This window comes from Cydia strobilella, chromosome 3 (assembly GCF_947568885.1).
Source record: "Cydia strobilella chromosome 3, ilCydStro3.1, whole genome shotgun sequence".
NCBI lineage: Eukaryota > Metazoa > Arthropoda > Insecta > Lepidoptera > Tortricidae > Cydia > Cydia strobilella.
The window spans coordinates 8998212-9012555 of NC_086043.1; the positions used below are offsets into that span (position 1 = coordinate 8998212).

At 36.0% G+C, this 14344-nt stretch overlaps 1 protein-coding gene across 1 annotated transcript in view; it reads left to right on the forward strand.

Annotated features, from left to right (window-relative positions):
* LOC134756206 (uncharacterized) overlaps positions 1-14344 on the forward strand; it is a 35451-nt gene that overhangs the window by 12161 nt on the left and 8946 nt on the right. Inside the window, exons 5-12 of the mRNA XM_063693035.1 lie at positions 2414-2808; positions 2889-2957; positions 3670-3838; positions 6178-6357; positions 6725-6885; positions 8271-8541; positions 8643-8752; positions 9674-9764. Of these exons, the coding sequence (XP_063549105.1) occupies positions 2414-2808; positions 2889-2957; positions 3670-3838; positions 6178-6357; positions 6725-6885; positions 8271-8541; positions 8643-8752; positions 9674-9764 (1446 nt within the window). The remainder of the gene's footprint in view (positions 1-2413; positions 2809-2888; positions 2958-3669; positions 3839-6177; positions 6358-6724; positions 6886-8270; positions 8542-8642; positions 8753-9673; positions 9765-14344) is intronic.

A 14344-nucleotide genomic window follows, 5' to 3' on the forward strand; every position in this document is an offset into this window, starting at 1 on the left:
ACAATGTGGTACCCTGAGATTCAGTTAAACTTTAACCCAAAATTATTAGTTAGTAACTGACGAAGAGAATCGTTTCTTCTATCCAATTTGAATTTTTTAGTTAAGTACATTATAATATTTATAGCAAAATTAAGCAATTACAGCTTTCATTTTATGAAAAAAATGGATGTGGAATTGTTATTTCTTAAAAGTTACGAATACCGACCCTTAATCACTTTTTATACAAAAATTATGTTCAAATTACTAAACTTCGAAGCCACTTTTTTAATACAAAAATACATTATTTTGTATTGTTTTTACACTTTTTGGTTAATTTTACGCATAAACTAACGTGTACAATGCTTGTTGACATACAATTACGTTGATTTTATGTAAGATTTATAAGAATGATGTTGGTTTTTGTTTTATAAAAAAAAAGTATATTTCACATTATAGCTGTTTTTATGATTTTTATTATTATCCCTACATTATAGGCGTGCAAGGTCAATTATAAGTTAGCCGAGAACTTGTCCATTTCAAGCCATAAAAAATATTTATTTTTTATTTCACGTCCCGATACCCTACGTGCTTTATTTTATAATATCTCAATTATATTATATGTATAATATTAAAGATTCAATGTCATTTTTAGAGGAGTATAATGATTAAGGAACATTTTAAAACTTGGTCTTTTAAACTTTCAAACTTTAACATCGAATATCTCAAAACTGTACATTTACATGATGAGTTTTCAAAAAATCATAGAAAAATAAGTACGAAATTTAGTTCTGATTCTTTTTGCATATAAAAGAGCATGTTTTGAACTATATGCTAGTAGCAATTACCGACAATAAGTTACCTTTTGATTGAGGATGACACATGATCAGGCGCCATGGCGCGAAATTTCATTTTTAATTTTTTCATACTATACTGAACTGCCACCCTATACAATGAGAATAACAGCGCCCTCTTGGCGCTATATATTATTGGTCAGGCTTTACACAATCTTGCTACACAAGCTTACACAAGCTTGTGTTGTGGGTACTAGACTATAGATATATAATAGATATGGACAAACTAGAGATATAAACAAAATATAACTAAGGAACAAATATAATTATGTGATGAAGCCACAAACAAATACCCTTAACAAGATTTTAACCCGGGGCCTCCTGCTTCGTGAGCAGGGTCACTACTCACTACAGACTAGGCTAGGAGGCCGCTGAAGACAAAATTAAAATATTTAAAATAAAGAAACTCTGATACATACATGCAGCCCTGAACGTTGAAATCAATACACTCCTATTTTAGGCAGTTGTATAATTAATTAATTATGTTTAAATTCGTTTCATAGCAATTAAACCTACTTCTCATTGTAATTTGCGGTTATGTAAAAAAAAAACACCACTATATACGTCTGTTAGAGAAATTTAATCAAGGATCGTGGTGACACGTATAAAGTTTGAGCATTCCTGAGAATTTAAGATCGGATGATTGGCATCCGATCTTTTACCACTTCGGGTAAGACCGGATCTTGGCCTACAGGCATCGTATCAGAATTCCAAATATACAGATTTGTCACAAATTTAATAAAAATAACATGCAATCTGTAAAAGAAACAAATAACGTATAAACTTACCAGTTATTCCAAAAAAACTAGCGGAGGGTATATCCGGATGGAAAATAAAAACACATTTTTCGAACTTTTTTACTTAACGGCACAAAACACGCGTCTAGTCTGTCAGAGCAACAAGTGCGGACTGAAGAGGGGTGCGGAACAAAATGGCGTATCGCATCACCTTGCCAGCATTAAAAAAATACCCCACAATAGGCGGAAATTTGAATCATACGATCTTACCCGAGTCCGAAACTTTGCCGAACTCACCTTACATGTGTAAGTCGGGTGAAAATGCAATATTATGATCACATGGAGCTGATCTGATGGTAGAGACAGGAGGTGGCCATAAGAACTCTGTGATGAAACAACGCAATCTAATTGTGTTTGGGGATTTTAGAATTGTCTTGATTAGTGTTAGTTGCCTGTGGTAAAAAAATACCGCCAGCGATAAAAGCTTGTACCAAAAATGATATTTATGGCAGTATTTGCCATAAATTATATTTAAGCTAAGGTTAAGGTTGAAATTAGACACATTTCAATATGTAGTCTATTTAAATAAAAATAAACATAAACTAGCCAATTAAGTTCGCTTTTCCGAAAAATTGTACCTATCTTATAAAACGATCTAATAGCTAATACCTAGTTATTTTTCTTAACATTTGTTTACTTGTGTAGCCTGTATTTTTTTTAAACTTCATTTAATTCCACTAATTTGGAGATTTTAATGGCGGGCAAAGTAATTGGGTAACCTTCAGGCCTTTCAGCACAGTGTTACAATCTTGGTCTTTATTGGTTTATATTGTCGGTTCATTGTAGAGACTGCAATGGGAACCAAGTTGGACAGTGAGACCAGCAGCGTCGGGCGCAGCTACAAGGACGCTATTATAAAACTAGGAGTGTATGCCGTCCACAGAGCTCAGAGAGTGTGGCTATATCCCGACCTTATCTTCCCTTGGACTCGGCTCGGACGCAAGCAGCAGAAGATCCTGGACTTAATGCGCTCCTTCAGGGACAGCGTCATCGATAAAAGGAGAGAGTCTAATGACTTTAAAAATATGCTTCTCGAAGTAGCGAATGACACCGATGAGCAAGAAATATCCGTGGCGGGTAAAAAAAGGCTAGCGATGCTCGATCTTTTACTGCAGGCCGAAAGAGAAGGTATTATTGATGCAAATGGAATTGGAGAGGAAGTAGACACGTTCATGTTTGAGGTATAACTAGAAGTAAAAGATTTTTTGTCTTAAAATAACAGAAAGAAGGCATCAGCCTTTATATATTGTTTTATTTTCAGGGTCATGATACTACCGCAACAGCTCTTCAGTTTACTTTGATGTTATTGGCCTGTTATCCGGATGCACAGGTACTTATATACCTACCTAATAATAAAAGGGGTATAAGCGGATATTGCGAAATTCATAATCAGTAGGTACCTATTATCTAATCATGTAGGTAAGATGATTACAAATAATCTCTTTGTAATTGCTTTTGTTTTTTTTAGGTACCGTAAGTATACCTATTTTATAGTTTGTGTTTTTACTTTATTTCTAGGTTTAACTTTAGTTTTAATTATGTAATATTAGAGTTAAATTTAATTAGTTTACATAATTTCTAGTCTTTGAATATTGTTGTATATCATGTAGGTGCCTGCTAAACAATGCTTTCAATGTTCTTATTCGTCTTAATCTACATAGGGTCGACTTGAAAATCTTTTCAAAACACTTTTTGAGCAAAAATAATTATGTACGAAAAAAATACATTGATAAAAATTATATTTTGATTTGTTCCCAAAGTTGTGAATACAAAAATGTATCTCGTATCGTACCTAAGATACTTAAGTTGCCTAGAAGTAATAAAAAACAAGACTTACTAAAAAAACCCGCTTGACAAGTCAATCTCAAGAACACACAGCCAAAGTATTTTATTTTATTTTTTTACACAAACAACTGCAAACCTGTCCTTCGATCTAGAGGACAAAATACGCCAAGTGGGTATCAATAAGTATAGTTTCCTTACAATATTTTCCTCAAAGGAAGAAGCTACCTAATTGAGGCTAATTATCTTCATATATTCAGGATAAAGCCGTCGAAGAATGCAATCAAATATTTAAAACTCCTGACCAACAAGCAACGATGTCTGATTTGTCCCAAATGAAATATCTGGAATGCTGCATCAAGGAGTCACTGCGGCTCTATCCTCCGGTGCACTTCATTATGAGGAAGCTCGATCAGCCTTTAAAATTGAGTAAGTAGACATAAAATGTCGTTAAACTAGGAGGAAACCAAACGGAGTAGCCATTAACAGGCATTCCCCTCTGTCGAAAATAGTCGGCCAATGGTCATACCCAATGTATGGACTGACGTTTCTCTGACATGCCATTTGACGTTCCCCTCCCCGTAAAAATTGGCAGACTTTTTTTACCGCAAATTACAGACGTGGCGGCTCCGTTTGGTTATATCCTACTAGTCGTAAAAGTAACTTACGTTTTCTAAGCGTTTTCTTTTTTCTTTATTAAGTGTTGAACCTTCATGTTTGAACCTTTCACCATATTACTTGTATCATAGAGTAACTTATACTAGAGCGGTACTGTCATAGTAAATTTTGTAACCCCAGTAAATTTACTGCCATCTGTCGACACACTTTAAAACTAAAAATGAAGATTTATAAAAATACGATAAAATGTATTTAAATATGGATAAATTATTTTTTTTATTTGCATTAATTATTTTTATGATTTTGACCCATGTTCTTTCACTGATATGCGTTAAAATTGTTAAATAACAAACGAAACCGTCAACGCCATCTATACGACAGTAGGCCAAAGCTAGTAGCGCCCTCTGAACGAGAATCAAATTTTCTTGATTTTCGAGGCATGTTTTTTCCTTAGACTGTAACCATCTATTACGGAGTTATATCTATCTTTGCTTGTATTAAGGCTACCTAGTATGGATGGTATAGAAAGGATGCCAATCTCTTATGGCAGAACTGTTGCAAAAGTGACCGCTTTCAGCTTTAAATAATAGTTCCTAATCTCTCTGGTGGCGCTAGTTAGGCTCTGGGACATGAGTATAACATGAACCATATAAGGCAACAAATAACCCGACCAAATTACGTAGGTTGTTTTTGGTAGTATTTCGGTGTATGGTGACGCCGCCTAATTACTGTTTTTTGATGGGCACCTTTCATACATAGATTTGGCCCCTTTATATAGTCTCCATGCGTGCGTCGCAGACAATGATCTGTGTACACGTGTTCATTTCATGACAATAAGCTGAGTAAGGAACTATTAGCATAATTTTAAGTTAAATTCTATGGATTTTTAAGCTTATCGTTTCTAATTTCTATTTAAGTATTTATTATATTGACAGTATTGACTAGTGGTTCATAGTAAGTACCTACATCTAAGTTGTAACGTCGTCTCGCATAGTATCGGTTTTGTCTTATTTGTCTAACAGTACTAGTTAGTTAGACTCTAACTAGTACTTAATTTCCAAATTATACCTACCTATTCTACTGAAATATTAGGTAGATTCGGTCGTCATGTAACGTGCAATGTTAGCGAAAGGTTAAATAGCATCCAATTATGCGCACCTATTTTCAACATTCTGAAACTGAAAACGGCCTGAAATGGTTCCTTCCACCCATGTGAACATTTTTCTTTTTATTTGCAGTGCAAGGAAATCAAAATACTAGTTAAGATTGCAAAATTAATATTTTTAAACGAATGACCCGATTTCGATGCGGTTTTTTAGTTGAAAGTAGGTTTTTTACTGGTGGTTTTTAGACGTGTTTTATCAAAATCGGGTGACCTGTTTCATATCGTTGGGGTTTTTATTTTATTTTATAATTTTATAAGTAGAAGCGGAAGATTACTTTAAATAATCGTTAAATAAAACTTGAGATGAGTGAAAACGTGAAATGGTTGTATATATAATAATATACTGACAATTAGCACATTAATACGTCGTTGATAAAGATGCAAATATTCACTACAGATAACCACCGTTAATCTGTTTGCTCGTTCAACGTCCAAAAATATTCGGTAGACAGGTACTAGAGAATAGAGATGCATTTATTTTAAGTATATGACATGGCGACTGAGATAATTAAGTAGATATATTGTAAGTATTGCAAGCAGTGTTGGCCGAAACGTTAATGCAATTAACCATTAACCAGTACAAATTGAACCGTCCGTTACGGTTTACGGTTTAATTTGTGCTGATTAATGGTTAATTGCAATTAACGTTCGGCCAACACTGATTGCAAGGGCTAGTTCAGTACAAACAAAATTGTAAGTTAGGCAGCCGTATCAGTATTCGATCCTCTCATAAACAATTAAACTGAGTAGCATTAATGTAATTAGGAGTTTTAGAAATATAAGACACGAGGGCCGCTCGGTGCATGTTTCGTACTAACATAACTATATCCAAGAAACTGTGATAAACTGTGTAACTAAGCGGTCTAAGCGATACTTTTTGAGAATAAAGCTGCGAAACGTCAGCGTTCGCGTAAGTGACCTATAAACAAGTCATTAACACGGCGCGGTCGGTACAGTCAGGCTTATAACAGTACTTTGCCGGCAGATACTGGCGGAAACGAAGTGCCGGCGGGCTCGGACTGCGCGATCCTGCTGTGGGAGCTGCAGCGGCGCAGCGACCAGTTCGTGGAGGCGCTCGAGTTCCGACCCGAGCGGTTCCTGCAGCCGCCCACGTGGCATCCCTACGCCTTCATCCCTTTCAGCGCTGGGCCCAGAAACTGCATAGGTAAACGCCCACTGGGCCACTGCGTATTCATACACCAGGGGGCTTAGCCAACATGACAATCGTCTGCGCTACGACAACGAAACGCTTTCTGTCTCTCTATTGCACTTATGTGGAAGAGTGATATAGATAGACAGATAGCGTTCCATTGTCGTGTCGTAGCGCAAACGATTGTCATCATGCCTAGGCCCCCGGGGCAAAATTGCAGTTTTGCCACATTTTTCCAGATCATGCAGACTGAAGAAAGAGAAGAATGATGACTTCTCTTAATATTCTATTGTTTTATTGCTTAGATACAAAAGAAAAATATTGCCGTAACGTATTATTTTGATTATAGTAGGTACTATTAACGTTTTTATTTCTGTTTTAGGTCAAAAGTTCGCAATGAATGAGATGAAGTTCGCTTTATCCGCAATACTGAGAAACTACAGGCTGCTGCCGGTGTCCACTCCTCAGAATATCGTGTTCATTACAGACTTCATATTACGCCCTGTTGATCATATTTATGTTAAATTTGAAAATAGACATCCTTGACTTCATCCTTCATGATTGATTGATTATAGATATATGAAAGACTTTATTATAAGTAGGCATTCCATCATGCCTGTGGAAATAAAACGAATTTGACGAATAACAATATTCATATTAACTTTACAAAGGCTTTTTATATATGCCGATACTTAGTAAGTATAGGTTAAAAACCGATTTAAATACGCGCACGGAGTTTTATTATTTCAAAATGAGTAATGAATGAATAAGATGAAATAAGAATGAATAAGATGAAATAAAAAACACGTATACCTTAGAATTTAATTTTCTTTCGATACATAACATAAAATAGCCAATTGAAAAATGAAATGCTGGCAACATTGATGGTGGGTTTCTTCTTCCTTCTAAATCGAGTAGTTTGGAAATTCCAGGAAAAAACCGGCCAAGTGCGAGTCGGACTCGCGCACGAAGGGTTCCGTACCATTACGCAAAAAAACACGTTTGTTTATGGGACCCCCACTTAAATATTTATATTATTCTGTTTTTAGTATTTGTTGTTATAGCGGCAACAGAAATACATTATCTGTGAAAATTTCAACTGTCTAGCTATCACGGTTCATGATTGACAGCCTGGTGACAGACGGACAAACAGACAGAGCAGTCTTAGTAATAGGGTCCCGTTTTTACCCTTTGGGTACGGAACCCTAGAAAATTAAACCTGTTCTTATCAAGCTCCGTTAAGTAGTGTATTTGAGGGTCTTGCTTATTTTATATAATGTAGTAACTGTTGTATCTCTCTAATGTGTATTTTAGAGTTTTACAAAATAATTAAGAGCATTGATGAAATTAAAATATAAACTACTTTCCTCCCTAGTCTCCGTCAAATAAACTCAGTCAAATGTTTGATTGGAGTTAAGAAAAATGGCAAATTTTTATCCAAATTTCACTTTACGGAAGAAAGTATATAAATGTTATAAGTTTCCTTTTCTGACTGGCTTTTATTTCTTTATATTTCAATAAATGTAATATAATTTTATATTATATATCCACAGACCCCAACTCCATAACAATATTTCCTAACTCTATATCAATAATTCTAAACTCGATCTCTGTGAAAAAAACAATGGATAATAATACGCTAACTAATTGACATATTTATGGGACAAAAGCAGAGAAATGATGTTAAGGCTCCGTCATTCGCGTTTTACACATATTCTAGCAACACGAATAATATCTAAAATCAAGACAGAGTTGAGGCTGAGAACAGCTTTATCTGAGAATAACCCAGGTAAGGTCCTTTACGGTCACCAAATTGATTTTACGTGGTGAACAACAATAGTTTCATAATGTGTTATATAATACATCTTACCTATTTATGTTTCTAAGCTAAGAATATAATAATCAGTTAGGTATGTATGTATTTTTAGGACGGCAATGTCTACATATTGGCTATCGCTATTCACCCGAACAACAATCACAACGTGATAACAACACATGAATACTCTGATTTAGTTAATTGTGAGCCGCGGCTGGTGGACTCGTCTAAAATGTTAATTTATTTATTATCGACTGCGATTTTACTGTGCGTCATTCATGTGTTTTTTAATTACAATAGTGTAGCAAGGGCGCTAAGAAAAATACCAGGCCCTAAGGATGCATTTATAATTGGAAACGCGCTTGAAATTATAGTTCCACCAGGTGTGTATAAAACAATGAAGTTTTCAGAATAAAAATAAATAAAGTAGGTACCTTATATAACCTAACTTTCGTTTTCATTGTGCTCCTAAATTAATTTACAGATAAATTAATGGACTTAGGGCGAGACTTTGCAAAGAGATTTCATGGAATTTACAGATTTTGGTGTTACCCGTTAGGAGCAGTGACCATCTATAATCCAGAAGATATAGAGGTAATTAATGATCTATATCGAAATCTATATCTATATCTTAATTTGTACTGTATGTATGCACAGGTATGTTTGGTTTTCTTTCAGGGATAATTCTTTATCATGTGAACCGATTTCAACAATTTTTAGTGTTCCGTGCAAAACTTTGTTTTGACAAACGGAACACTTATTATTTTATTTGAGTGTAATCTCATAGAAATTTCAAGTAACATAATAAACACCCGTGCAGGTGGTTAAATTGCAAATTAAATTTGGGAATGTTTTTGTTAATTTAAAAAAGTTATCAAGATAAAGGTGTATTATATATATTTCCTGTAATATTTATAATAATGTTAATTAATATTATGTAAAAAAAAAAAAATTTTCTTTGTTAAAATTCGGAGGTGGAGGAGTGGTATGTTTTTTTACATTTACCTTCATTAATCAATTTTTGTTCCTGTACAACGGACGGGACGGACGGACAGAGTCGCATAACTCACACCAGTCACACTGACCACACCATAAGGGTTCCTTACCGTAAGGGTAACTTAAGAGCTTTGCTCTTGTCGGTGGAGTAATTGTCAATCCTTTCTTTCCTAAGCCAGTCTTTCGATTTGCTCGTTTCGCTTGGCTGAGATATGTGATTCTACATTGGCTTTCCACTGCCCCTTTTTGGTACGGAACCCTAATTTCCCACATTCACTGCGGAGGTGGTGGGCCTTAAACTCGTCACGCTTTGCGTCGAGTTCTCAATCGCCTGTGTTCTTCGAAGGCTTGCACTTTTGTCGTTACTGTATGCCTCCACTTTGGGCGATCTTGTGCCGAAGTCTCCCAGTGCGATTATACTTAATACTCATATATGTATACCTATAGGTATTTTGACTATTTTGGTAATTAGTGTATTCTAACCGATGTTCCAGTATTTTATTTGGAACTTGTTTGCAGATAATTATGTCAACCATGAAACATAGTGAAAAAAGCTTGATATATAATTTATTGAAACCATGGCTACAGGAAGGGCTGCTGCTAAGTAACGGTACATTTATACATTTGTTTTATAGTACGTACATATCCGTTAATCATTTCATGTAATATAATTCACGTATGTACAATAATTAAATTGAATTTTTGTGATCGTGTTGTATTTAATTAATAGTAGGTACCTACTTAAGTTAATTAACGTACCTACAATAATATGATTAACTTTGTGCCCTTTTTATCAATTATTCTTTATGTTTATCTACATTTTATTTGATTTTGACAGCTAGAGAGTTTGACGTCTTAAACGTCAGCGTACTTAAGATTAATGAGAATAAAATCGGCCAAATGCGAGTCGGACTCGCGTTGCAAGGGTTCAGTCCATTACACAATTTTTAACAATGTATTATTTTATGTAAAATGTGAGTGAAATGTCTTTATAAAACCCGTAGGGGTCGGATCAATAACTAAGTAGTGAAAAATAAGTAATGAAGTCCGACACACGCTTGATTGCATATTTTTAATAGGTTTTCCTGTCATCTATAGTAAAGAACTATTGTGTATTTTTTTTCAAAATTTTAGACCAAGTAGTTTCGGAGATAAAGCGGGGAATGGTCATTGTTTGGCTATTTTCTTAAATACCCTCTAAACTATTTATTTACAAAAAAATGTATTTGAGATTTTCAAAATTAACTCATTTGATATGTAACACTAGCGGAAGCCGCTCGACCCCAATTTCAAAGGAATACCGCAAATCGATGTACAGGTTAGCCGTTTGGCACACACATACTAGAGGCCAAAACAACATTTTTGACCCGCAGTTCCTAAAAAATTTCGCTGCGGGGGAGTGGTAAAACATTATTTTTTTTGTATGAAAAAAAAAAAAAAAAAAAAATATTCCAAAACCTATCGAGTGTGGTATCATACGAAAGGGCTTTTTGAGGCGATTCTAAAAATATATCACATCATTACATTTCGGGCATTTTTTTTAAATTAAAACAAAAAGAATTTTTGAAACATACCAAGTTTGGGCTCCTCCAGACACGATATGGCTGTTTTTTTTTGTACAATATACCACAAATGATACTTGATATCCTCATGCCTAACCCCAAGAAAGCAATTTAGAAAATAATATCATTAGCAATTTTTTTTTAATTTTTCAATTTGACACAGTTCTACTTCAATACCTATTTCACGAGACTTATGGAACTATACTGCAGATACGGTACATATTAATCATAAAATGATACGTAATATCCATATATCCAACGGGAAATACCTCTTTAACCCTTTAACTGCGCCTTTTCATCAGTTGGTATAATTTGTTTAGTTATTGACACAAAATATCAAGGTTGTATCCTCCAGCTACGATATACCTTACTAATTTTTTTTGTACAATATACCACAAATGATACGTAATGTCTTGATATCGAACCCCAAGAAAGCAATTTTGAAAATCATATCATTAACAATTTTTTTTTAATTTTTCAATTTTACAAAGTGACACAGTTCTACTTCAATACCTATTTCACTAGATTTATGGAACTGTACTGCAGATACGGTACATATTAATCATAAAATGATACGTTATATCCATATATCGAACGGGAAATACCTCTTTAACCCTTTAACTGCGCCTTTTCATCAGTTGGTATAGTTTGTTTTGTTTTTGACACAAAATATCAAGATTGTATCCTTCAGATACGATATATGTACCTTACTGATTTTTTTTTGTACAATATACCATAAATAATACGTAATATCTTGATATGTAACCCCTTGACAGCAATTTTGAAAATAATTTCTTTAATATTTATCTCCACGGGACTTAATCGCGTAAAATAGTTTTAATTTTACCTCCGACGTTTCGAGGACGGCGTTGTCCCCGTGGTCTCGGAGAAGACTGGCTAAAGTTGACATCAACATCTTCTAGGCGCGCGAGTTTTTCGAACTACCCGCACTTGGTCTTGTTTATTAACTTGAACGTTTTGCGCACTAGGGATGCTACCGGGTCGACACACAACACTCACAATATTCGATTTTTCAACTTTCGATATTTGGTTTCGCTTACACTTACTAATGACTGGGTACCATGTGGATGAGATCTTAAAACGAAAGGCGCAGTTAAAGGGTTAAAGAGGTATTTCCCGTTCGATATATGGATATTACGTATCATTTTATGATTAATATGTACCGTATCTGCAGTATAGTTCCATAAGTCTCGTGAAATAGGTATTGAAGTAGAACTGTGTCACTTTGTAAAATTGAAAAATTAAAAAAAAATTGTTAATGATTTTATTTTCAAAATTGCTTTCTTGGAGTTAGACATGAGGATATCACGTATCATTTGTGGTATATTGTACAAAAAAAAATCAGCCATATCGTGTCTGGAGGAGCCCAAACTTGGTATGTTTCGAAAATTCTTTTTGTTTTAATTTAAAAAAAAATGCCCCAAATGTAATGATGTGATATATTTTTAGAATCGCCTCAAAAAGCCCTTTCGTATGATACCACATACCATAGGTTTTGGAAAAAAAAAAAAAATTCCATACAAAAAAAATAATGTTTTACCACCCCTCCGCAGCGAAATTTTTTTAGGAACTGCGGGTCAAAAATTTTGTTTTGGCCTCTATTATTATTTATTATTATTTGGGGCGTTGTGGGCCTTTGAGTGTCACGTCGACCAAACAGTGATCTATTGTGACGGCCCTTTAAAGCTCATTACTAATGCCCGTTGAATCCAGAAAATTCCAGATTCTTTGGGCCGTAATGTTCTGTACCTCATAGGGTTGCAGTACGTGCCGCCCTAAGTAGGTACTTCTTTTTGACATTAGTGGTCCACAGGAACAGAGAATGTGCATTGCAGTCTCCTCTGACTCCTGGCAGAACCTGCATGTCGGATCTTGTATCTTTCCTATTTGAAACATGTGTTTGTTCAACTTGCAGTGTCCAGTCAGTATTCTAGTCATCGCGCAGGTTTTGTGTCTTTTGAGCCCTAGAAGCTCCTTAGCAACTTTGCTGTTGAATCCTTTGATTAGAGCTTTCGAGTGTTTTTGTCCTTTGACGAACTTCCACCAATCGATTGCTCTCGTTTTTTCTAAGTTGCTGAGCAGAGAATATGCATCCCGTTTTGTGGTTCCACAGAACGGTTCTGGGCCGACCAGGGTTGTGTCTGCGCCCTTTCTAGCAAGTTCGTCCGCTTCTTCATTTCCGTTAATGTCGGAGTGCCCTGGTACCCATCTAAGTATGACTTTGTTGGAGTTAGCCAGTGCATTTAGGTTTTTTTTACAGTTCTGGACTAGTTTTGAGTTTGACTCAAGTGAATCTAGTGCCAGCAGAGCAGCCTGGCTGTCTGAGTTGATGTAGATATGTTGGTGTCTTAGGTTTTTATCCAGGTTGATCTCCGCACATTTGTTGATGGCGAAGACTTCTGCCTGGAAGATTGAGGCCTGTGTGCCCATGCTGACGCTAGCTCTGAGCTTAGGTCTTTCACCATAGATCCCACATCCTACATCATTGCCTTTCTTGGAACCATCTGTGTACCAAATATGGCTTCCCTCCTCAACGTACATTTGGCCGTTGGTCCATTTGTCTCTAGGAGGTATTTCTACTGTGAACAGTTTGATAAATTGACATTCTGTGTGCGTGTCATCAGTGGGCATGCTAAGGGTTTTATTTGCAAAAACCCAGGCCTTCAGTTTGGTTAGTGCTTGAGAGCGCCATTTTGGCCTGTTTAGCGTGCATATTCTGTAGACGCACTGCTTGGCCTCCTTTTGCACCTGCAAGTGGAGTGGTAAAATGTCCAGCAGTGCATCGAGGGCCGCCCCCGGTGTCGAGGAGAAGGCGCCTGTTACTGTTAAACAAGCCATGCGTTGCAGGCTGTTTAGAGTATCTATTGCCGTCTTTTGGCTGGTTTTGTTACACCAGACTGCGGAGGCGTAGGTTATAATGGGCCTCACTACCGCTGTGTATAACCACATAGCAATTTTGGGTCTTATACCCCATCTTGCTCCTGCCATTCGACAGCATGACCACATGGCCATTTTCGCTTTTTGTATAATTTTCCTCAGGTGAGCGTTCCAAGTTAACTTTTGGTCAAAAGTGACCCCTAGATACTTGACCTCTTCTGAGAACGGTATTATTTGTCCATTAAGTCTTGGTTCTGTAAGATTTTCAAGCTTCCGTTTTCTTGTAAATGGTACTATTACCGTCTTACTCGGATTAATGGACAGGTCATTTTCTCTACACCATTTGAATATTGTGTTTAGAGCTCCTTGCATTAGGTTGGATATAGTGTGGAGGCAAGGGCCTTTGACAATGACTACAAGGTCGTCGGCATATCCTTGTGTGTCATAGTCTTGGCCTGACATAATTGCAAGAAGTTGGTCCACTGCTAGGGTCCATAATAGTGGGGATAGAACGCCTCCTTGTGGGCACCCTTTTGTGGTATAAAATTCATGCTCTATAGTATTGAGGGTCAGAGTGGCTACTCTGTTCGAGAGCATGCTATGTACCCATCTGGTGGTGGTTTCGTCTACTCCCTTTGATTTCATACCATTAAGTATGGTCTCTGTGGGCGTATTATCGAAAGCACCCTCGACGTCAAGGAACGCACATAGAGCGGTTTGCTTTTCCTCT